General features: G+C 38.6%; 6 protein-coding genes and 1 long non-coding RNA gene across 10 annotated transcripts; 4 read left to right on the top strand and 3 right to left on the bottom strand.

The window, feature by feature from the left end:
* Positions 1 to 329: 329 nt before the first annotated feature.
* Nup160 (nuclear pore complex protein Nup160) lies at positions 330 to 6,987 on the bottom strand. Its single transcript, XM_083055859.1, has 14 exons — positions 6,660 to 6,987; positions 5,924 to 6,237; positions 5,740 to 5,857; positions 5,090 to 5,619; positions 4,196 to 5,002; positions 3,685 to 4,115; positions 3,336 to 3,557; positions 2,545 to 3,227; positions 2,115 to 2,465; positions 1,857 to 2,039; positions 1,600 to 1,766; positions 1,292 to 1,522; positions 1,111 to 1,214; positions 330 to 463 (listed from the first exon to the last, which is right to left on the bottom strand). The coding sequence occupies exons 1-13, from the start codon at positions 6,742 to 6,744 to the stop codon at positions 1,113 to 1,115; spliced, it is 4,224 nt and encodes a 1,407-aa protein (XP_082911985.1). The 5' UTR covers positions 6,745 to 6,987; the 3' UTR covers positions 330 to 463; positions 1,111 to 1,112.
* LOC145946314 (uncharacterized) lies at positions 394 to 1,109 on the top strand. The gene is made up of 3 exons (XM_083055875.1): positions 394 to 544; positions 653 to 741; positions 850 to 1,109. The coding sequence occupies exons 1-3, from the start codon at positions 394 to 396 to the stop codon at positions 961 to 963; spliced, it is 354 nt and encodes a 117-aa protein (XP_082912001.1). The 3' UTR covers positions 964 to 1,109.
* Positions 6,988 to 7,621: 634 nt separating the features above from the next.
* On the top strand, positions 7,622 to 9,023 carry LOC145945813 (solute carrier family 35 member E3-like). Its single transcript, XM_083054981.1, has 5 exons — positions 7,622 to 8,113; positions 8,237 to 8,389; positions 8,467 to 8,549; positions 8,620 to 8,758; positions 8,831 to 9,023. The coding sequence occupies exons 1-5, from the start codon at positions 7,622 to 7,624 to the stop codon at positions 8,897 to 8,899; spliced, it is 936 nt and encodes a 311-aa protein (XP_082911107.1). The 3' UTR covers positions 8,900 to 9,023.
* On the bottom strand, positions 7,766 to 12,148 carry LOC145945814 (uncharacterized). Its single transcript, XR_014426925.1, has 6 exons — positions 12,021 to 12,148; positions 11,258 to 11,565; positions 10,301 to 10,495; positions 8,771 to 8,929; positions 8,193 to 8,397; positions 7,766 to 7,905 (listed from the first exon to the last, which is right to left on the bottom strand). It is a non-coding gene; the product is annotated as an uncharacterized LOC145945814 (long non-coding RNA).
* Positions 9,828 to 11,875, top strand: Pont (RuvB-like helicase pontin). The gene is made up of 3 exons (XM_083054976.1): positions 9,828 to 10,085; positions 10,327 to 11,002; positions 11,137 to 11,875. Exons 1-3 carry the CDS (start codon positions 9,945 to 9,947, stop codon positions 11,688 to 11,690), a joined length of 1,371 nt encoding a protein of 456 aa, XP_082911102.1. The 5' UTR covers positions 9,828 to 9,944; the 3' UTR covers positions 11,691 to 11,875.
* A 333-nt stretch (positions 12,149 to 12,481) lies between the features above and the next one.
* Positions 12,482 to 17,658, top strand: LOC145945809 (glycine dehydrogenase (decarboxylating), mitochondrial). Its single transcript, XM_083054975.1, has 10 exons — positions 12,482 to 12,685; positions 13,002 to 13,080; positions 13,591 to 13,726; positions 13,821 to 14,211; positions 14,533 to 15,053; positions 15,138 to 15,420; positions 15,496 to 16,145; positions 16,222 to 16,685; positions 16,786 to 16,931; positions 16,999 to 17,658. Exons 1-10 carry the CDS (start codon positions 12,482 to 12,484, stop codon positions 17,107 to 17,109), a joined length of 2,985 nt encoding a protein of 994 aa, XP_082911101.1. The 3' UTR covers positions 17,110 to 17,658.
* A 92-nt stretch (positions 17,659 to 17,750) lies between these two features.
* On the bottom strand, positions 17,751 to 20,440 carry LOC145945811 (uncharacterized). 4 transcript variants are annotated; one of them, XM_083054979.1, is made up of 6 exons: positions 20,244 to 20,330; positions 19,545 to 19,675; positions 18,937 to 19,472; positions 18,804 to 18,879; positions 18,534 to 18,719; positions 17,751 to 18,271 (listed from the first exon to the last, which is right to left on the bottom strand). In XM_083054979.1, exons 2-6 carry the CDS (start codon positions 19,555 to 19,557, stop codon positions 17,859 to 17,861), a joined length of 1,224 nt encoding a protein of 407 aa, XP_082911105.1. In that variant the 5' UTR covers positions 19,558 to 19,675; positions 20,244 to 20,330; the 3' UTR covers positions 17,751 to 17,858. The 4 variants fall into 4 exon arrangements, with proteins under 4 accessions (XP_082911105.1, XP_082911106.1, XP_082911103.1 ...); XM_083054980.1 differs by having other exon boundaries at positions 18,937 to 19,466; XM_083054977.1 differs by lacking the exon at positions 19,545 to 19,675 and having other exon boundaries at positions 20,244 to 20,440.
* Positions 20,441 to 24,704: the final 4,264 nt, after the last annotated feature.

The raw sequence follows: 24,704 nt of genomic DNA, 5'->3' as shown, positions 1-24,704 counted from the left end.
AGATTACAGACAAGGTAAGGTTGCAGTATCAACTAGAAAAATTTGACAGTGGTACTTAATTTCACCACAATAAAAAAAATCTTTGAGATATACAGAATAGTAATAAATATTAAAGTATACATATATATATTCAACAATTTAAAATTAACAAAAACACCTGATATTCAACAAAGCATCCTTACCATAAACTGTACTCTAACAAGATTTGTAAAGTAAAGTATATTGTAGTTAATTTCTTTTGGCACTTTAAATCATTATACAAACGAATGTGATAAGTCACATAGTAGAAAATTCACGTTTAACGGATATACAAAATTAAAACTAATTTCAAAAACTACAAACGACAATTTTTGATATTCTGTTTCAGTCGTATTAATGACGTAAATTGATAATATGTACATCACAGGAGACCAGTTGAGGAGTGATGGTTTGCAAACGATAGATACACAAAATATGTCCAATTCTGTAATTGAAAGAAACAAAAGTATTATAACAAAGTTTCCATTTCCGGTCTACAATAGATTTCATCAAAACTGGCGTATAGGTGGGCCTTATTTTATTGTGTATGTGAAAATATAATAGAATGCAGATTTATGTCTTGTTACATTTAAACAATTTTTTAGAATTAATTCAAAGCAATATTATTTTATAGATCCTGAAATGTCGAGACACTATTGGACTGCATCTTTCTTTTTACCGATCGGATCAATTTTTATTCTTGGATTAGTCATTTTGCTTATGGTAATGTTCTCTACACACAAATTTATTTGATCTAAAATCATGATGTGAAACTCTCACTCTCTTTATCGTACGTATAATCGAAATTGAAATTTTAAATGATAATTATAGGTATTATTCCAAAGATGTCCACATACAGTAGCTGCAATTGTTGCCGCAATCCTTGCCATCATTATCATATTGACAGTTGTGGTATCGCTTAATCATGAACCAATTTATACTTAATATGTTTAAGCCAAATAATTACCGACTGTTATATCGAATAAATCTTTTTCTTATTATATACATTAAACTATGAGAGTACAGAACTGATCAAATATTAATGAATTTTGTAACAATCGTATACAGTGAATAAATAGATATGCTACTTACTACTAGGAGTGTTTGCTCATCATTCTTAATTCAATCATATCTTCTGAAACTCGTTCCGCTGTTTCTAAATATTTCTCCAGTGTTGAATTTAATCTATCGTAGCTCTAAAACATAAATTGCAACATGTATTAAATTGATTTATTAACATATTAGTATATAATAACTTCAGAAATAAATTTACCTCTATATAAGTGGAGTCTTTAGTTAAGCATTCTAATTCATTTAACAATACTTCGATGGTATTAAGGGGTAACCAGGTTGGCGGTGCAGTAGACACCAATGGTGTCTCGAAACCAAAATGTTCTTTTCCACTACCTAATGCCGCGTTAATATAATCTACAGCTAACTCGCTTGCTTCCACTAATCGGCCGGTATTCAGCATGAGACGAAGAAGCTCCGAAGCATTGCGTTTCTGCAATATTTATATAATTATATATTTTTCGGATAAAGAAAATAGAAAAAAATCAAGACAATTTTTGTATTACTTACTTTATACGATATCAATAACCATTGCGGTAGAAAGGCTCCATCTTGCAATAACTTGCGTGCAACAGCCTTATGTAATTCACTAATGTTATCTTTTTCATGCTTCAACGTAAAGTATCCCAACAATCTCCAAGCGGTGTTGGCAATAGTTGTATTGGATATTCCTATATCTAGAAAAGAATATTAATTATCATATAGCGTTTTTGTAGGAAAAATTAGACATGATTCTGCACACAATAATAATACGAATTAACACTTACCAAATATATCATTTTGTATTAGCCAATCCCAGGCATTTGGATCCTCGTGTTGACTCAATTTGATACATTGAGAAGTCAAACTTTCGAGTACAGAGGCTTTGCTGATTTGAAATTCATCGCACAAATGTAGAGCAGTTGTGTACAAGCCAGTACTACATAAAGTGATAATCAGCTCGGACGGTTCTGTGAACATACAGAGATATTTACAAAAGTAATCTCGATTGTTCTCGCAGAAAGAGTAAATTAAGAGATGCTTACCGGTATGTGCGACTATGTGCATCTCCGAATTGACTTTCGATATCTTTAATCTCGCGTCCACTATGTAATACTCTTTCTTGATATCATCCAAATCGAGGACTTCGACTTGCTTCTTTATCTTGTAATGCAACACCTCTTTTCCATCTATATTTCTCTTCTTTTGCGTGCTCGACGAGTTCAACTCGCCGAAGAGGTTCTGATCGACAGGTCTTACGATCCATCTATATTTTTCGCTTACATGATGCAAGGCGTTAATACACGCCAGTAAACATTGCGCTTGCTTCGCTATAATCGGCGCGGAATGAGGCTCCTGACTCAAACGCATAGCTTGTTCATACATTACGGATGCGGCTATAACAAAATATAGTAAGAATATACATATATAAGTGATGATCTCAGTTAGAAACATTCCACATTACAAGAATCTTACCTTTCCGCATGTTTTGCTTATTGACGTGAAAACTGTATAAGAAGTTATAATAATTATTTTCCATAAGGTCGACGCTTCTGGCTCTGCCCTCTACTATTCTCTCGAGGTCTTCGTACATATCGACGTAGGGGAAAGAAATTAAGTCTATTAACAATTTTTTCTCGAATAACGTTACGACCAGTTGGCGTAAACAGTCCACTCTACGCGCGGCATCCGGATTCGCGTTCAGGCAATGGTAAGCTTCCGCGTGGTGACCTAGACTCAGGTGTTGCGCGAATATTATCGAATGGAGCGTCGGCAAATTCGGATCGTCCGCGTCGGCACTCGCTATAGCTGTCTCGGCAATCTCTATGATACAATCGGACGCGTTGTGCTCCTCGAATAATTTAATAACCTTCAGATAATAGTGGACCAGATCCTTGTTTCTTGATATTACGTTAGAGTTGAGTAAGGCGTCCACTAAAAATACGTCGGTTAAAATTCCATTGGATGCACGAAGAAAATTATCGCACGCCTTTTGCGCCTCTCCCATTTCTAATAATGCAACGGCTAGGATAAACTTCCTCGAGGCGCTATTCCATTCGCACCACGTGTTCAGAAGTCTTACGTATTCTTGAACAAGCAGAAATTGACAACTTGAGAGTAACCATTCGGGAAAGATAAAATTTCCGGATATCGGCCATCTAATTTCGATTATTTAAGGAATTATAAAGAGACGATAATGAATCTTAAATACATTGGAATTTAACACAATATAATAAAACTTAATAACGACTCATTTGAAAGGATACATAAGTTGCGCGATAAGCGTTACATGCGTCAGCATACTATAATGCCAGGGTATTAGAGTTGTCGTATCCATATTCGCCTGGGCCATCAAAATATGAGCGTGTTTCCCACCGCTGCTATGGATAAACAATTCTAAGAGCGACAAGGATCGATGCTGCCTCTGTCCAACGTTGATTCGCGGATCAGCGAGCTTCAACATTGAAAGACGCTGCGAACTAGATTCGCTGCAAATATTTCATAAATCTTTTACATTTTCGTCGCATCGACGTTTAGAAATATATGTGTGAGCACAAATTTACATGTATATATATATATGTACTATCTTTACATTATCTAAGCGATAAAACTTACAGTAAGGATTGCGAAGGAGTATACGTTGCCGTAGACTCGCATATCCACGTGACGATATAGTAAGCTTGAGTAAGTACAACGGTTCTCGGTGCCAACGATGATTTCACGGTATGCAAGGAGCTCGAGTCAAATATTTCGGGACGCAGTAGTATGAACTGCTGTAAAATCAATAGATCTCTGCAGACGGAGAATCTCATGAGCGCTATTTGCGTTATGGTTTCCGTCATCGCGGAAATTCCCAACTGGCTACCAAATAGATGATTGACGTTCAACAAGACTTTCGAGGCGTCGTGATCGTTCTCGAATTGCAGCTTACTCGGTTGTCCAAGATCGTACGTTAATGCATCCAGCAACATGGCCATAGCGCCCGATATATCCTTGACGTTACTTAGTTTGTGATAGAGTTCCGATTGGAAATCGAAATCCGATAGCTGTTGATAACACGCGAATGATTTTCATTCTAACGATCTAATAAAAAGGAAACGAGAGTAGCTAATTGTAGAATACTCACCGGATCGTCGGGTTCCATCATCAACTTTGACAGCAGATCATCGATTATAATATCTGGACTTCTCAGATGATACAATTCTCTCTCAATTTCTGTTTTAATCTCCTCGGACAATTGTTCTCCCAACATGACCAACGCGGACATTAACGTGATTAGATCCTGGCACGTGTCTTCGTCTTGCGATAGAACAGGCGTTGTTTTGAAACGGGATGTGTAGGACTTGTCATTGCAAAACACTAGATGTTCTAAAGCTTCCATGGGTCTCAGAAGCGATAAGGATGATTTTTTCAATAAGACGATGCCGTAAGCGCTCGGTAAGAGCAGTAGACCTACGGGACGAGTGCCGTTAGCGTGATATTGAACGACGCACGAGTAAAATTTCGACCAGCATCGGTTAGTGATCTCGAGATAATCCTCATCCATAATCACATAATCCATCACTTCCGCCTGTATCTCGGCCTCCACTGCCATACACACTCTCTCCTTCAAAACAGCCGGCGAGAGAGTCATTTCTGCTATTACGTTGGATCTTCTATAGATACTCAGCGCTTTCGTGATGTCCACCAACGAGAATTGTCCGGGATGAAAAATGTAATTTATGTACGCCTGCCTCGGATCCGTTCCAGGATCGGTTACAATGTAATCTCTGTCGCGCGCTTGTTCCAAAATTGTGCTCTCCCATTCGGAATTAATGCGTTGCATGCCATTCAGCGATAATTGTGCGTGCGTAACCGCCATGGCGTCCATGTCTGCCGTTCTCCACACTGCCCACAACCTGGTTGGTGTGAATGCAAAATCTACCAGGTGTTGCTATTTAGGAATAATATAAATTCGTTACGTTCTCTTTTATATAACGAAATACACAACTGAAAAATATATCGATGAAGGTATACTCACATCCGGCGCGTATAACGTACATAATCTAACAAACTTGAATACGCCGTTATCTTGCACAGGCTTCAGAATGCTGAATTCGCATCCACTGCTGAATTTTAAAAACGTTCCGAAATACAATTCGTTATCGCTGCTCAATACTTTCCTCAAAACGTGACCCTGCGCACTTTGAGACACAATGCGATTTTCGATTGCCGCGTCTGTTACAGTTACGCACTGCGTCTTATTACAAGACCACATACGTACGTTACCATCTCGACATAACGCGAACAAATATGTGTCACTACCGTAACTGTGTATAACGAGGGACATGGCAACGTGAGCCTCGGTATTGCGACCTCTAAACGCTGTGGCTATACCGCTCAAGAATTTGGGCACTATCGAATCCTGCTTCAGTTCACTGGTGTGTACAAAACCTGTGAGTGAGTCGAGCCTCAAGAGTAATATAGTAGCTGAACTATAAGCAAGAGCAAACAGTGCTTCTTCTTGTGGCAACGCAAGCCACGATGCTGCTGCATGAGGTACCGGAGAATCTACAAGTGAAATAAAACAATTGAATGCAACGTAATACAGTATGCATATAATAGTAACAATACACAAAAATAAATTTACTATGCTATAAGAATATATTACATTATATTCAGCACACTTACTTGTAGTCCCCGCATTGGAAATGATGTGAAATGTATGAGGATCTCTGGCATTTTGTGCGGAAGCTTCATTAAATATAGACTGTACACTGAGATCCGTATATGTACCCAATAAATTTTCCTTGAAAGAAATAAATTGTTATTGACAAAACAATAGACGAAAATAAAAATATTCGTGCATACTTACTTGCTTGTGGATTTTATCTGGGTGAGAAAAGGTAAGTTTGTGAACACTGGAAACGGTGACAATCAGGATAACGACAGAGTTAATTGTCTCATGAATAGAAATTCCATCCAAGATTGGGGTGTCTGTAAATTTGTATCTCACTCGACAGTCCATGAGATTGATATCAAGACTATGCTCAATCAATTCGAGTACATCGTGACAAATACGCCAGTAAATGAAACGGTTACGAGTAAAATATTTGGACGAGTCTTTGTACGAGTAGCCACCTGCTCTTTCCGGTACCTTTATATCTTGCAATGTACTTTGGCTTCCACCTGTAAAAGAAATAAAGCCATTACTATCTGTTCTTCTTTATAATTAAAAAAAAAACGACAATTTTGATGCTATTAAATTTTATATTTATCATATGCATTATTATACAATTATATATTAATTATATATTAATTTTGTCCAAGTATTGACATACATATGTATTTAATGCACAATATCTATAGTATCAGTCAGGTTTGGGGATTAATTATTGTCAAAAATTCAGTAGTCGAGTAACAGGTAGATAGAGGTTAGGAAAGTGATATAAAAGAACGCGACTTGTAAGTGTTGCACAATACTTTATTCCGCGAGCGCAATACTGTTAGTTGTGCACCATCATGAATAGCTTTTCGAAGCGTCCTTAAGTTACATTACGAGAGAAATTTCGGTTTGCCGGGCCGTCACGTGGAGGTTAGAACTTGCTCACCCGTGTTCAGGGTGATCTCCTTCCATTTCTCCGGCAGAGTTTGATCCGGCACAACCTCGCGATATCCCAGCGGAAACTCCACCATGTTTCAATAATCTTCAACGAGATAATGCAGCAGATATTACAGCGGTTTATCACTTTACATTACAGAAAACCGCCGGAAATTCGAGTGGATATCGAACGATTTTTGGCGCTTGTCTCGTGCTCTACTCAAGTGTATGTGCGTGTGTGGTGTGTATGAGGGTATTCGAGGTATCGAGTTCTCGAATTATGTATCAAAAAACGCTACTATCGATATCTCGATCACACGGGACGAGAGACGAGAGAGAGAGAGAGAGTCGTGTCGATGTGCGCGACGCGTTCGACTTTTAACCTTCAAGTGGCGCCGCGTCGCGCGGTCGCGCATCGGAATTCGGTGCGAAGAGTGGGGGTGTGGTGGGGGTTGGGTGGTGGGGGGCCGGTGCGCGGCGCGCGCATTCCCCCACCACCCAGCCCCCCCCAGCCACCGCGCTCCCCACTCCTCGCACCGAATTCCAAATTTCCGACATTCCGACGCATGACCGCATGACCGCAGGACGCAGAACGCAGCTTGTTAAACAAAAGTCACGTGGAGTATTCGTAGTAGGCATCGTATATCGTATATGAATGGACGCGATTCTACGCTGAAATGTCGAGCAATCGGCAATAAATAAATATATATATACGGAGACGCTCTCCTCGAACATGGCATATCATTCGAGAGATATCTGTGAATCAGCAATCACGAGCGAAACGGAAAAATAAATAGGCCCAAATGGAGTGATTGTATGTAATTTTCTCCTTTTGACAATTTGTCAGCTGGAATTTGACATGTGTACGCTCTCGTGCGAGACCTAACCTAAACGTCAAACGTCACAATACTCCAGGCTGTCGAAATTATCGAAATATTTGCAAAAACGAACAGTGACATATGAGCTCGTAAAATGAATAAGAAGGTGGTCATCGCGTTTTATCTGCTGTTAAATGTAATCTTCTCGATCGTAATCGTACTGTTAAACAAATGGCTCTATATTCATACCCGCTTTCCAAACATCACGCTGTCCATGATACACTTCGCAATGACATTTGTCGGCTTGATAATCTGCGAGAAGTTGGATGTCTTTTGCGTTAAAGACATCGACATCAAGGAGATGGTGTTGATTGCCATGACGTTTTGTGGCTTTGTCGTTCTGACGAACTTGAGTTTGGCGCATAATACAGTTGGAACCTATCAAGTGGCGAAAATGTTAACGACACCCTGCGTGATAGTGATGCAGATGATATTTTATAGAAAGCATTTCGGCACGCTTGTTAAATTAACATTGATACCGATTATACTGGGGGTCGTGATCAATTTTTATTACGATATACAATTCAATGTCATTGGAACTATTTACGCAACACTTGGAGTGCTTGTGACATCCTTGTATCAAGTGGTACGTTATTGTTTCTCACTTTTTGATAAACATATCAAAATTTATAAATCTAGAGATATAAATGTAGAAACATACATACCTTACGTTTGATTATACATATTGATGTGTTGCATTCTCTTGCAGATGATAAACAGAAAACAGAGAGAATTTCAGATGGATCCGATGCAATTATTATTTTATCAAGCACCACTGTCCACTGTTATGCTGTTGATCGTTATTCCAATCTTGGAGCCAGTTGGGCAAACCTTCACGCATAATTGGTCACTATTGGATATAGTATGTTTCTGAAAATAAAAAACAAATCAAGATTAATTGCTTTCTTGATTAAATTATCACATCTTTGTCATTTACAGAGCATGGTGATCTTATCAGGTGTGGTTGCATTTTTCGTGAATTTGACTTCCTACTGGATCATAGGAAAGACTTCGCCTTTAACGTATCCTTATGTAAATTTATTACAAGAAATTTATAAATTCATGTATTACATACTTTAACAAAATACTCAGATATAATATGGTTGGACATTCCAAATTTTGCCTCCTTTTGTTGGGAGGTTCATTACTTTTCCATGAAACACTGGCGATAAATCAAGTCATCGGTATAACTCTAACATTAGTGGGAATTATATTATACGCACATGTCAAAGTAGGTACTCACAGTTCTTATGCAATGTGTCTATATGTCAGTAGTTTGAATTTGATACATTTTTCTTTCCAGATGAAAGACAGCCAGACTGCTGTGCCAGAATTTGAAATCAGAGAAACGAAACCTTTGTACAAGGTATGATTCTATTTCATAGTTGACAGCCACAGAAACCTGGAATTGAAAGAAATTTATCATGGTACTTAATGACATAAATTTTGTAAGCCTAAATTCTATATTACAATAAAGTTTATTTATTACTCCCAAATTTATTCAGCAGTCACGTAATTCTAGTTAAGTGTATATATATTATGTAATATATATAATATTAAATATTCTTTACTTAATTCTAATATATAAAATTATTCTATTTCTATTAATTCTATATATATAAATTTAAATTTCAAGTTTAGCTTTATTTCAGTTAATCAACTTTGCTTAGAGAAATAGATAAAATTTAAATATTATTAAAATGTTAAAATTAATATCGAAGAGAAGTCGAGTCATAGGTAAAAAGAATATAAATTGTACGATAAAACAAAAGAGAAAGAGCATGAAAAATACGTGGAAAAGGATATTCAGCAAAATAGGTCACAGGCGCACCTTGGGCGGAGATAGTTGAACGGTATCGAAATTAGCGGCAACTCCAAATTAAGATTACGATTTATCGTTAGCTTTTTCCCAGGTGCATCGGACCCGACAACGGATGCCGCAGTATGTCTTTATATACGAAGTTTATCTGCACATTGCGTTATCGGGAAACTATTCGTTCCATGAGACATCTAGTTTCTGAAAAATGTATCAATTGCTAGACGCGGACTTTTTGACAGACAGCTTGCGCGAGCACTCCATATTATTCGCTGTAAATATATTTTCTACGACATATGAATCTATTCCACTCTTTTGAATTTATTCTTTAATTTTACTGAAAGATGAAGACGAGAAATACATTTGCAGGGCAGAGAACGAGCGAATCGATAAATTTCCATGAGCTTGAGCTTCGGAAGGTGGCGCGTAATGTGAGCAAAGCTCCGCGTTTGATTTCCGCCAATGACGGAATCGCGTTGCTGTAGAAACAGCGGAAGAGGGAAGGAGAGAGAAAACTACGCGTGTATCGTGTATCAATCAAACAGCCGCAGCTAGCAACGTGCTCGTTTCAATCCGCTTCGATTCTTTTTAACATAACGCGATGAAGATCGAGGAGGTAAAGAGCACCGCGAAAACTCAGAGGATCTCCGCACACACGCATATCAAGGGATTGGGACTTGATGAAAAAGGTACAGCCATACAAAATGCGGCCGGTCTCGTCGGTCAGGAAATGGCGCGAGAGGTTAGTATTTTCTTACAGAAGCGGTATCGGTGTAAGAATTGTATTATATTACATGTATCTCGGTTTGTTCTTCCGGTATAAATAAAAATATTATAATAAATAAGTATAAGTTATGTGAAATCTACTTCTCCAAATTTTGCTATCTTATATATCTCTTCCTTCTCTTGTACACTTATTGACATAAGAAGATGGTATATTAGATAAAAATTACTAACATAAAATCGTTACATTGTTGTTACAGGCGGCAGGCATCGTTGTCGATATGATAAAGTCAAAGAGAATGGCAGGACGCGCCGTCCTGTTGGCTGGTCCACCGGGCACAGGCAAGACAGCGATAGCTCTTGCCATTGCACAAGAACTCGGTAACAAGGTGCCTTTTTGTCCTATGGTTGGTTCAGAAGTCTACAGTTCTGAAATCAAGAAGACAGAAGTTCTTATGGAGAATTTTAGAAGGGCCATTGGTTTGAGAATCAAAGAAACAAAGGAGGTATACGAAGGCGAAGTCACAGAGTTGACACCTGTGGAAACAGAAAATCCTATGGGTGGTTACGGTAAAACTGTATCACACGTGGTCCTTGGACTGAAAACTTCTAAAGGCACAAAACAATTAAAGCTGGATCCTTCCATATATGAATCTCTGCAAAAAGAGAAGGTAGAAGCTGGTGATGTAATTTATATTGAAGCCAACAGTGGAGCTGTAAAGAGGCAAGGTCGGAGTGATAATTTTGCTACTGAGTTTGACCTGGAAGCAGAAGAATATGTTCCCTTACCAAAAGGCGATGTACATAAAAAGAAGGAAGTCATACAAGATGTAACATTGCACGATTTAGATGTAGCCAATGCTAAGCCGCAAGGAGGACAAGACATAATGTCTATGATGGGACAATTAATGAAACCTAAAAAAACTGAAATTACAGGTAAGAGAAGACATAAACATATTTAATATCTTTTAGCAAGTTATGTGTTATAGATTTTTTTTTATTCAATATATATATATCTATTAATATTTGAAAATTTAACATATCTAAATTATATGTACAAATTGTTTTAGATAAGTTACGGAAGGAAATAAACAAGGTAGTAAACAAGTATATCGACCAAGGCATCGCCGAATTAGTACCAGGAGTATTGTTCATAGACGAGGTTCACATGCTAGACATAGAAACGTTTACCTATCTGCACCGCGCGCTAGAAAGCGCTATAGCACCGATCGTTATTTTCGCTACAAATCGTGGCCGTTGCGTGATCCGGGGAACCGAAGACATCGTCTCTCCACACGGCATACCTCTCGACCTGTTGGACCGTCTGCTCATCATCAAGACTCTACCATATTCCAGGCAAGAGATCGAGCAGATAACGAAGCTGAGAGCTGTGACAGAAGGACTGCAAATCGAGGACGAAGCTCTATCCACTCTCAGCGAACTCGGTACGAAAACGACTCTGCGGTACGTAGTGCAGCTTCTAACACCTGCGGCTTTAACTGCAAAAGTCAATGAAAGAACCAGCATCAAGAAAGAGGACATTGAGGAAGTGAATTCGCTTTTCTTGGACGCTAAATCATCTGCTAAGATACTTACGCAAAATCAAGATAAGTTTATGAAATAAAGACTAGTTTTCCAAATGTTAAATTTACTTTTCTGCAACCAACACTACTTTAAACCAAAATTAGAAAATGATTGATAAATTTTGAAATATTTTTAGTTTACGTTTTAACTTTTTCAAATCCTCAATTGCTTATTTATATTCTGAATAGAATAATAACGGCTTTAAATGTACATATAATATAGTAATGTTAAATGTATTATCATTATTGTCTAATGAAACAAACTTACATATTTTACATACAAATAATTTTGTATTAAAGATATAAAATATAGTTCTTAAAATATATATCTCTTTATATATCATATTGCAATATTTTTTATTTATACTTACAAATTTTATATACTATTTTTGCGTAATTAAAAATATATAGTATATTATATATATTATATCAAGTTAACAGAAATTATTGCTATACAAAACTTTATGTGTTGCACAACTTTTGTAAAATGGGAGCGAAAACAAGGCACAAAACAAAAATCATTTGTTGTTTAATGGAAGAACTCTATTTTATATTAGACATTAAGAGATATAATTGCGAAAATACTTTTTCAATATTGTACAAGCCAAGGTTAAAAGTTCAAGCTGTGTAATCAAGAATAGAGAGATATGACATCGATATATTGCGCGATATCACAATACCTATATATATATACTGATAATATATATACACTGAGTATAAAATCTTGCTCAAGTTTAAAATACTTCTTAGTTTTGTGAAGCTCCTCGAGTGGTATTTACGTGCAGCATTTATTGCTTTCTTTACTTACGCGGTTTCTTTTTAAAAAGTTACAATGCAGCACACTTTAAAGATGGCACAATGCACAAAACTTTTAAGTAAGCATAACATCGTGGCTCAACATGTGCGTGGATTGCAATTGAGTAATTTGTGGAAGAATATAGATAAATTACTCCCACAAAAAGAGGAATTTCAAGCACGGCACATTGGACCTAGGGAATACGAACAGATGGAAATGTTGAGATTAATTGGATTTAAGGTAACATATACTTGTGAAATCTTTTTATACAATGAGAAAAAAAATACTTGTATATTGCAACTGAATTAATTTTCAATTGAATGACTAAAAGCTAAATGCTAATTATATTAAAATCCAAGTCTATTGTAAAAAATTATAAAACGAAACAGTTCAATCATCTTTAAACAAAGTTATTAAAAAAAGAGAGCAACAAATTTGTTATTCGTCAAATAACAAATATTAAAATTATATATATTAACAAATATTTTAAAAAATCAAAACGATAAGCTGTAATTAATAATCGTGGATTAATTTCATTTGTAATTCGATATTGCAGAATCTTGATGAATTAACGGAAGCTGCAGTACCAGTTAAAATTCTTCACAAGGGAGATTTAAATCTCGATGAGTCAGTTAGTGAGTAATGTGTTTTCTTAATTAGTATATGTATATAATATTTAGATTTTATTAAAACACAATTAGAGATCTCTCATATTTCTTTGAGTAAAATGATGGATCTTTGTTTCTTGCTTGTAAAATTTTTGGTTTTCCGTGGGATAAAACATATAAACAGCAATTGTATTTTTTTTCCTTATAAGATAAGAACACCAAAAATTCGTCATTCTTTAGAAACGTGACAAGTCACGAGACTTTACGATTCGACTTGACCTAAAATTGATAACCCTCGATTTATCTGTCTTATCTTATCGTAGGTCATAGTTCAATCTCGTGTGCCCGCTTCGTATTCACGTGATCTCAAATAAAATTAAGTTTATGTCGTCGTACAGATTTAATCTCATTTTGCAATAGCACACACATGTAAAGTCTCTATATATATTAATTAATTGTATAAAACTTTAATTACCTATTATTTGTGTCGAATTTGAATTATTGTGGAGATAAAATTAATACAAATTAATTTTGTAGCCGAGTACAATCTGATGAAGCAGGTCACCAAAATTTCGGAAAAGAATGAAGTCTGGCGCTCTTACATAGGTATGGGGTATCATAATTGCTGCGTGCCACACACAATCATGCGTAACATCTTCGAAAATCCAGGATGGTAAGTCGTGCTAGAACAAAATCGATAAATATGAAATGTATGAATGTGTATAGAAAAGGTTTTGTATAAACAATTTCGTTGCATCTTACCTCAGGACGACGCAGTACACTCCTTATCAGCCGGAGATTTCACAAGGACGACTGGAAAGCTTATTGAATTATCAAACCATGATATGTGACTTGACGGGAATGGAAGTAGCGAACGCCTCTCTCTTGGACGAGGGAACCGCAGCAGCGGAGGCTTTGGCGCTTGCATGCAGACATAATAAGAGAAAAAAGTTGTTTCTCTCCGACCAAGTGCATCCTCAGACGATCAGTGTGATAACAACACGCGCCATGTCCTTGGGTTTAATGCTGGAAATTGGAGACGTGTTCAAAGTGGATACTAGCGCGAAGGATATCGCCGGCATTCTCGTGCAGTATCCTGACACCACTGGCAGTATACACAATTTCGACGATGTTGTCAGAAAGGCGCACGCTAACGGGGTAATAATTATTATCGAAAATTATATACAGAAAAACAAAGATATTAACATTTTTATATGAAAGAGATAGATTTTTTTGTAATTTTTATTCCTTTCAAAATTACGAGTTTTCCTTGGGATAAAACATAGAAGCAACCAAATAGCAATTGTATGTTTTTCCTTATGAGATAAGAAAATTCTATAGAAATACATCATTCATTAGAAACATGACAAGTCACGAGACTTTTTTGTATTTTTTACAAAAAAATAGTATCTTATTCATATATATTAAATACAACTGTTTGTCATATATCGCGGTTTAACGATATGCATTTTATTCCAGACACTCGTCTGCGCGGCTACCGACTTACTGGCATTAGCTGTACTTCAACCACCAAGTGAATTTGGCGTCGACGTATGCGTGGGCACGAGTCAACGTTTCGGGGTACCTCTTGGATACGGCGGACCTCACGCCGCATTCTTCGCATGCCGGCAAAAGTTGGTGCGATTAATGCCCGGTCGAATGATAGGCGTTACGAAAGACTCCAACGGACGGGAGGCCTATCGGTTGGCTCTGCAAACGCGCGAGCAACACATCAGACGGGACAAAGCCACCAGCAATATCTGTACTGCACAAGCGTTGCTAGCCAACATGTCCGCAATGTACGCCGTGTATCATGGTCCTCAGGGAATACGCGACATGGCGAGCAGAGTGCACAATTTGACGTTGACCTTGGCAAGAGGTTTGGAAGCAGCTGGAAACACGATAAACAACATTTACTTTTTTGATACTATTAAAGTGTCGCCAAAAATTTCCGCGCAAGTAGTAAAAGAGAATGCAAACAGAGCTAAAATAAATTTAAGGTTTGTGTATTCTCCTCTAAATAGACGGAATAATAATTTATGATTTTGTTGATAAAACTACGAATGCGGAAACTTTTTTTACAGATATTATAGTGACGGTACCATTGGAATATCTCTCGATGAAACTACAACGATAGAGGACGTAAATGATCTTTATAAAGTATTCTCGGCGAGTACTACGGTTGAAGATGTTATCAAAGACGAAGACTTCCTCGCGAAAAGCTTAGATAAGTCAGACTTCCATCGTACTATTCCGTACTTGCAGCATCCCGTCTTTAATAGCTACCATTCCGAGACGAGGATAGTTAGATACATGAAATCTCTGGAAAACAAAGACGTGTCTCTTGTACATAGTATGATTCCATTGGTAAGCGGCTGCAATTTTACAAATATAAAATGTATTCTGGTGTAAGTTTAATTAATTAACATCAACGTATATAAGGGTTCTTGCACGATGAAACTGAATTCAACGACGGAGATGATGCCGTGCAGTTTGAAGGGTCTCACGGACATACATCCCTTTGCTCCTCTCGAGCAAGCTAAAGGATATCAACAATTATTCGCCGAATTGGAGCATGATCTGTGCGCGATCACCGGCTACGATGATATCAGCTTTCAGCCAAATAGCGGGGCACAGGGTGAATACGCGGGTTTGAGAGCTATACAATGTTACCATGAATCCAAGGGCGAGAATAACCGGCAAGTCTGTTTAATTCCGGTGTCCGCACATGGCACGAATCCCGCGTCTGCCCAAATGGCGGGTATGCAGGTGGAGCCGATCTTCGTGCGTAAGGACGGTTCCGTCGACATGGCGCATCTGACGGAGATGATCGACAAGTATCGAAAAACGTTATCGTGCCTGATGATCACGTATCCATCGACGAACGGAGTATTTGAGGAGACGATCGGCGACATATGTGACCTAGTGCATAGTGTCGGCGGGCAGGTATACTTGGACGGTGCCAATATGAATGCTCAAGTCGGCTTGTGTCGACCCGGCGACTATGGCAGCGACGTGTCACATCTCAACTTGCACAAGACATTCTGTATTCCTCACGGAGGTGGCGGACCCGGCATGGGTCCTATCGGAGTGTAAGTATCGTTCGTCCTAATTTTGAAAAGAGTTTTGCGTTAAATTATGTAGATATGTATATAATTGAATTTACAGAAAGCGACATCTTATACCTTTTCTGCCGAATCATCCGATAATAAATTGTTCTGGTAATGGCAATGGTGATATAAAGAATCTTGGTACTGTGTCGGCTGCGCCTTTCGGATCGTCCGCTATTTTACCAATTTCATGGGCCTATATCAAGATGATGGGTTCAAAAGGCTTGCGTAAAGCTACGCAAGTGGCCATTCTCAATGCCAATTATATGAGCAAGAGACTGGAGAAGCATTATAACACGTTGTACAAGGGTGAAACTGGATTGGTTGCGCACGAATTCATTCTGGACGTAAGAGACTTGAAGAAAACTGCCAACGTCGAGGCCGTTGATATTGCGAAGAGATTGATGGATTATGGTTTTCACGCGCCAACTATGAGCTGGCCTGTAGCTGGTACTTTGATGATCGAACCGACTGAATCCGAGGATAAGATTGAATTGGACAGATTTTGCGATTCTCTGATCTGTAAGTTAAAAAAGAACTTGTTGAATGTTGTGCTGAAAACAATATAAAAAGTTAGATATTAATATTTTTGTTGTTCTTACATTTGCATTTCTTTTGGTAGCTATAAGAAAAGAGATTGCGGACATCGAAGAAGGAAAATTAGATATTGAACAAAATCCTTTGAAGATGGCACCTCACACGCAGGAGCAAGTAATAGCGACTGAATGGAATCGAACTTATTCGCGAGAGTTAGCGGTTTTTCCCGCTGTAAGTATCTTTTAAATATTTTATCTAGTTGAACGTACAATTATAGAATTTTATCTATCTTTTTTAGCCATTCGTAAAGGGAAGCAACAAGATTTGGCCAAGCGTAGGAAGAATAGACGATATATATGGTGATAAAAATCTATTTTGTACATGTCCGCCTATTTTGCCAGAACAATAGAGTTATGCAATATTATTTTTCGTTTATGAACGCTTCACCGTCTGCCATTTATTCGTCCAATTTTATATGTATATAATTACAATATAGTTAAATATATTTATAATATATATAATTTGTATATGCACATAATTATAATATAATTATATTTATAATGTTTATATGATTACCACATTATAAATATATTTAGTAATATAAATATTAATAGTAATTTCAAGTAAGAAAGACAGTAAAATATATTGTCGGACAAAAGTGTTGTTGTGAAATAGATTGAACGATGATGTGTCACTATGCGGATTATGAAATATAATGATAAAGTGTCGTGGGACAAATGTCTTACGAACAAGTAGCAGACGATGAAGTAATTTGATCACTTGATGATCATTATTTTTATATATCACATGTACAGTTAGTTATAATAGGACTATTTAAATATTTATTGTAATTTTTATACAAATATATTATTTATAGAAAACATAATGCTATATTGTAATATACTGCAGACATGCAGTACTATATCTGCAGATAATATATTATTTATATAAAACATAATGTAGTATTTTTTATATCTGCAGATAAGAAAATATAACGTTAATTTTTGTCGAAGATTCAAACTTCTAGTAAATAAATGACATATATCTTCATTTTTGTTTTCACGGTCATAATCTACTCTTTTTTTTTTTTATCTAACTTCATACACATATTTACACAGTTACCGATAATTGTTATCCTTTAAATATTTTGTACATGTATTATAACCCAGGCATAAGATAAGCAATGTTATCGAGCATTTGGGAAAGTGTCTCGGGTTTAGCTCCGTTAGTTTCTGGCAATTGTTGCGTTAAACAGATTAACGGACCTAAGGCACAGAGCAACGAGTCCAATAAAACCGAAAGGCTGCCAGAGACAGCTATTTGACCGTCGTGCTCCTTTAAACGTTCCCCAATGATCGTCAAGCTTTCGCCAAGCAATTTGAGATGAGCCGCAACATCAATCGGTTGCGTTCCAATCACCTTGTACATTCCAGTTCCAATTACTGGCTCATTAACCAGATCTTTACCGGTGCGATTTGACGGCGGTGAGATCGGGATATTCCTAACAACAGACGGCACACCGAGCTGGATAGCCTTTTTCGTGGACGCAGTCTTCGTTTCTTTTCCATTACCTGAAATACAACATATACGAGAATAATTTATTAACGTCATACTGATCACATTTAAACGAAACATACGCATGCACGTCAAACCAAACAAAAAAAAAAAAGAAAAAAGTACAAAGAAGATTATAAATATATATATATTCCGTTCAATAAATATTTTTGGCCAATGCACATGCACACGAAGAAGATAAAGATAGATAAACTACTGCACATGACATACGAATTGTACACTGCTTATATACACACACAAGAAACTAAACAGACCCACCAATTTTATTAATGAATTTTTTTCGCGAGGCGGGTGGTGGCATTTTCCAGATAGGCTCATCTTTACTCGCTGGTAAAGTATGAGGTTTTGCTGCTAGGCGTTTTGCGCGCCTGCGCCAATTATATTTTTCCAGATGTGGTACTGTAGCCCACAGCTCTCCTAATCGCTTAGAAATTGCCGCAAAATCTACAAAAAGCAACAATCAATAAACAACATCAAAGTTGCATGCATTTGTATTTGTATGAAAAGGAATAAATGTAGCTTAAATACCCATGTAAGGAGATTGCTCTAACAGTTCTTGTCTAATTTTCTTTGCCCATAGCATGTAAGCGGTAAATCTCGTCTTCTAAAAATATGAAAAGATTAAGGCCTTTCTTTGGTATCGCTCCTCATTAGTACGTACCCCTTTGTCCTTCCGCTGTGCCTTCGTTTTGCTTATAATTTTCCCATCCTTAATAATCAACTTTTTCTTACATTTTTCAAGCATATATAAACTATTCGCTTGCGATGGTGTTTCCTGACCTGAGGGTGGTTCTAGTTTCCTAAATCCCGTTTCTCTATCGTCGATCATAAGAGGATCTACTTCATTGTCGCTTCCAGAATCCATGCTGTATCTCTCATCCTCATTTATCCCAGAGGGATCGTCAGATTCTGAACCCGATGACTGTATCTCATTATCAGATAGGGATTCCACCTTGAGCCTCTGCACATGATTGGAGCCTGAATTTTTTCTCTGTCGTCCACTAGCTTGGCTAGATTGAGTGGGTAATATTTGCTGTTGCTGTACTTCATACTGATCCAAGAGTTGTTGAGTTTGTAATTGTTGAGCCTTCTGTCGCTTGAGTTTATTTTCCGCAAGATCATCGGACTCAAAGTCAACCAGCTTAGAAGACTTCTTTCTTACCCGACCACTGCGGGAGATACCCGTGACCTCTAGATCTGAAAGATAAAGCAGACTGCACCTTGCCAAACAAAGGAAAGTGTCCAATATACTTTGCAATAGCTAACTACCAGGCTTAAACATCTATAGAGTCAGGATAGAGGCACAGTATAGAAACACTACTTTTATGCACGCTACGATGTATCAGCTACTAAAGATGTGGGCAGCCAGTAGCAGAACAACTTCTTTTATCTTGGAAATTCTGTATTATTATTTTTATAAAAGACAATTATGCAATTACTCTCAAATATTTCACAAAAAATAATGATGACTGGCAATAAGATGAATGAATGTTTGAAGATATAATCAAGATATTTCTACGTTTCTCCAGTGCATCTTTACTCTTGACACAAGTCTGTACATCAAGTATACGTGATGAATCGAGAAAGTTAAAGCAATGTACGAAGAAATATATGTATTACAATTCAAAAAGATCATAAACGTGAAAAAAGCTCCATCAGCTGGACTTTGTGAGACTTTCAACATTTTATTTACGAATGTTCGTGTTTACGATTTAGTTTGCGACGAGCGCCGCCAAAAAGCGCCTGTATGACACCCCACATATACATATATATCAAATATATATATATATATATATATATAACGCAACGCAACTCGCCACCGAATATCGCCCCGAGGAGGACTCCTCCGGAGGTTTCTACCAACGCGCGATATATATCCATGCGATTCACCGCAAGCGATAACCAGCGAAGCAAGCAAAAAACCAACTACTCCGATGCAACCACGTGAAACTGGAAAGCGATTCTCACCGTCGCTCTTCTGCGCGCGTGGTTTCGACGATCCGTACATATCCATAGCGTCCTCCCTCCGCCGCCGTGATGCCTCCTGAACGCGGGCGCTGCGTCGCCGCGGCGCGTCATCCTCCGCTTTCGCGGGCACATGAATGTCCGTATCCATGAGGCGACCGTTCAATCGCGTCCGCGATCGACCTCGAATACGCGTCCTCGACTCGCGACTCGGAATCAGGAACACCGATTTTTCACCCGCACCCCCGCTACAAATTCGCGGAATAACCTTCATTTGTTCACGACGTATTTTTGTAAACAAATGCTAGGTACCTATTCGCGGGATTCGCGCGCGAGAAGTGCGCAGGCGCAGCGCGCGATATTTCGATTTCGATTATCGCGAGGATCGATACTCTCGGATAGTTTCATTACTTGTTGCTTACTTTTTTCATTAAAGCTTCCTCTCCCGCGCGTTGCAAAACTGTGATGATTGTTAATAATTATTGGAGATTTTTGCGGAAAGAATATATGAGACAAGTCTTCGTGCAAATAAGGTGGCTGCATCTAATGGGTATGCGCGATAAAATTTTTATTTCGTTATTTTAATTTGTAACAATTAAGGAAATAATTATCCATTTCCAGCGCGTTGCAAATTGCGAGAATTATTAAAAATCGGAAAAGAGGAAAGAGAAATTTTGGCAGAGAGAGCAAAATTCGATCCAGGTCTCCGTTTACCGTATCGAAACGTCACGAATATATTATGAAATTATTATCTCGATTTGTATTATCGCGCGTTTTTTTCCTTAACCTGCACTGCAACTAGATCGCCATCTTCCCTCTCCCCACTTCTCACGCGTGATCAACTTCAAGTGAGACGCGATAGTTTCTTCAATGGCTGGCGGAAACTTTTGTCGTTCGTCGCGAATCGTTAAAATTATCAAGAATCGGGGAAGAAAGGTAAGAAATATTTGCAGAAAAAGTAGAATTAGATTGAGGGGTTGTTTGTCGTATCGAGGTGCAATGATTCTTAACGAGTACGCGATCAAATTACTGATTCAAAGTCGCGTATTTTATTTTAACCTGCAACAATCGCCATCTCTCTTCCACCACCCGGTTTCTCCAACGACTCGCAGAAACTTTTGTCGCGTCGCGAATCGTCCGAATTATCGAGAATCGGGGAAGAAAGGTAAAAAATATTCGCGGAAAGAGTAGTATTACATCGAGATGTTGCTTGTCGTATCGAGGTGCAGCGATTTTTAACGGGTACGCGATCAAATTACTGCTTCAATAGCCGTGCATTTTTTTTTAGCCTACAACAATCGCCATCTCTCTTCCGCCACCGAAATCATGTCGCGCGATCTACTTCAAGTGAGACGAGCTCCTTTAACGGATCGCGGAAGCTTATCGTGTCGCGAATCGTCCGAATTATCGAGAATCCGGGAAGAAAGGTGAGAAATATTCGCGAAAAGAGTAGTATTAGATCGAGATGTTGCTTGTCGTATCGAGGTGCAATAATTCTTGACGAGTACGCGATCAAATTACTGCTTCAATAGCCGTGCATTTTTTTTTAGCCTACAACAATCGCCATCTCTCTTCCGCCACCGAAATTATGTCGCGCGATCTACTTCAAGTGAGACGAGCTCCTTCAACGGTTCGCGGAAGCTTGTCGTGTCGCGAATCGTCCGAATTATCGAGAATCCGGGAAGAAAGGTGAGAAATATTCGCGAAAAGAGTAGTATTACATCGAGATGTTGCTTGTCGTATCGAGGTGCAGTGATTTTTAACGTGTACGCGATCGAATTACTGCTTCAATAATCGTGCATTTTTTTTACCCTGCAACAATCGCCATCTCTCTTCCGCCATCGAAATCGAGTCGCGCGATTCACTTCAAGCTTCAAGTGAGACGCGACGTTTCATCCGACACGCAGAAACTCGTCGCGAATCGTCCGAATTACCGAAAATCCGGGAAGAAAGGTGAGAAATATTCGCGGAAAGAGTAATATTAGATCGAGATGTTGCTTGTCGTATCGAGGTGCAGTGATTTTTAACGTGTACGCGATCGAATTACTGCTTCAATAATCGTGCATTTTTTTTTTACCCTACAACAATCGCCATCTCTCTTCCGCCACCGAAATCGAGTCGCGCGATTCACTTCAATTTAGACGCGACGTTTGCTCCAACGACACGCAGGAACTTGTGTCGCGAATCGTCCGAATTATCGCGAATTCGGGAAGAAAGGTAAGAAATATCTGCAGAAAAAGTAGAATTAGATTGAGGGGTTGGTTGTCGTATCGAGGTGCAATGATTCTTAACGAGTACGCGATCAAATTACTGCTTCAATAGTCGTGCATTTTTTTACAGTGCAACTATCGCCATCTTCCGCCGCCGCAATCAAGTTGCGCGATCTACTTCAAGTGAGACGCGATAGCTTCAACGGATGGCGGAAACTTTTGTCGTGTCGCAAATCGTCCGAATTATCGAGAATCCGGGAAGAAAGGTGAGAAATATTTGCGAAAAGAGTAGTATTACATCGAGATGTTGCTTGTCGTATCGAGGTGCAATGATTTTTAACGTGTACGCGATCGAATTACTGCTTCAATAATCGTGCATTTTTTTTACCCTGCAACAATCGCTATCTCTCTTCCGCCATCGAAATCGAGTCGCGCGATTCACTTCAAGCTTCAAGTGAGACGCGACGTTTCATCCGACACGCAGAAACTCGTCGCGAATCGTCCGAATTACCGAAAATCCGGGAAGAAAGGTGAGAAATATTCGCGGAAAGAGTAATATTAGATCGAGATGTTGCTTGTCGTATCGAGGTGCAGTGATTTTTAACGTGTACGCGATCGAATTACTGCTTCAATAATCGTGCATTTTTTTTTTACCCTACAACAATCGCCATCTCTCTTCCGCCACCGAAATCGAGTCGCGCGATTCACTTCAATTTAGACGCGACGTTTGCTCCAACGACATGCAGGAACTTGTGTCGCGAATCGTCCGAATTATCGCGAATTCGGGAAGAAAGGTAAGAAATATCTGCAGAAAAAGTAGAATTAGATTGAGGGGTTGGTTGTCGTATCGAGGTGCAATGATTCTTAACGAGTACGCGATCAAATTACTGCTTCAATAGTCGTGCATTTTTTTACAGTGCAACTATCGCCATCTTCCATCGCCGCAATCAAGTCGCGCGATCTACTTCAAGTGAGACGCGATAGCTTCAACGGATGGCGGAAACTTTTGTCGCGTCGCGAATCGTACGAATTATCGAAAATCCGGGAAGAAAAGTGAAAAATATTCGCGGAAAGAGTAATATTAGATCGAGATGTTGCTTGTCGTATCGAGGTGCAGTGATTTTTAACGTGTACGCGATCGAATTACTGCTTCAATAATCGTGCATTTTTTTTAACCTGCAACAAAATCGCCATCTCTCTTCCGCCACCGAAATCGAGTCGCGCGATTCACTTCAAGCTTCAAGTGAGACGCGACGTTTCATCCGACACGCAGAAACTCGTCGCGAATCGTCCGAATTACCGAAAATCCGGGAAGAAAGGTGAGAAATATTCGCGGAAAGAGTAATATTAGATCGAGATGTTGCTTGTCGTATCGAGGTGCAGTGATTTTTAACGTGTACGCGATCGAATTACTGCTTCAATAATCGTGCATTTTTTTTTTACCCTACAACAATCGCCATCTCTCTTCCGCCACCGAAATCGAGTCGCGCGATTCACTTCAATTTAGACGCGACGTTTGCTCCAACGACACGCAGGAACTTGTGTCGCGAATCGTCCGAATTATCGCGAATTCGGGAAGAAAGGTAAGAAATATCTGCAGAAAAAGTAGAATTAGATTGAGAGATTGTTTGTCGTATCGAGGTGCAATGATTCTTAACGAGTACGCGATCAAATTACTGCTTCAATAGTCGTGCATTTTTTTACAGTGCAACTATCGCCATCTTCCGCCGCCGCAATCAAGTTGCGCGATCTACTTCAAGTGAGACGCGATAGCTTCAACGGATGGCGGAAACTTTTGTCGTGTCGCAAATCGTCCGAATTATCGAGAATCCGGGAAGAAAGGTGAGAAATATTTGCGAAAAGAGTAGTATTACATCGAGATGTTGCTTGTCGTATCGAGGTGCAGTGATTTTTAACGTGTACGCGATCGAATTACTGCTTCAATAATCGTGCATTTTTTTTACCCTGCAACAATCGCTATCTCTCTTCCGCCATCGAAATCGAGTCGCGCGATTCACTTCAAGCTTCAAGTGAGACGCGACGTTTCATCCGACACGCAGAAACTCGTCGTGCGTCGCGAATCGTCCGAATTATCGAAAATCCGGGAAGAAAGGTGAGAAATATTCGCGGAAAGAGTAATATTAGATCGAGATGTTGCTTGTCGTATCGAGGTGCAGTGATTTTTAACGTGTACGCGATCGAATTACTGCTTCAATAATCGTGCATTTTTTTTTTACCCTACAACAATCGCCAT

The sequence above is a fragment of the Prenolepis imparis genome, unplaced genomic scaffold (assembly GCF_030444845.1).
Source record: "Prenolepis imparis isolate NDT839.2.m4 unplaced genomic scaffold, iyPreImpa1.0 SCAF_15, whole genome shotgun sequence".
Classification (NCBI taxonomy): domain Eukaryota; kingdom Metazoa; phylum Arthropoda; class Insecta; order Hymenoptera; family Formicidae; genus Prenolepis; species Prenolepis imparis.
This window is presented reverse-complemented; position numbering and strand designations above follow the sequence as displayed.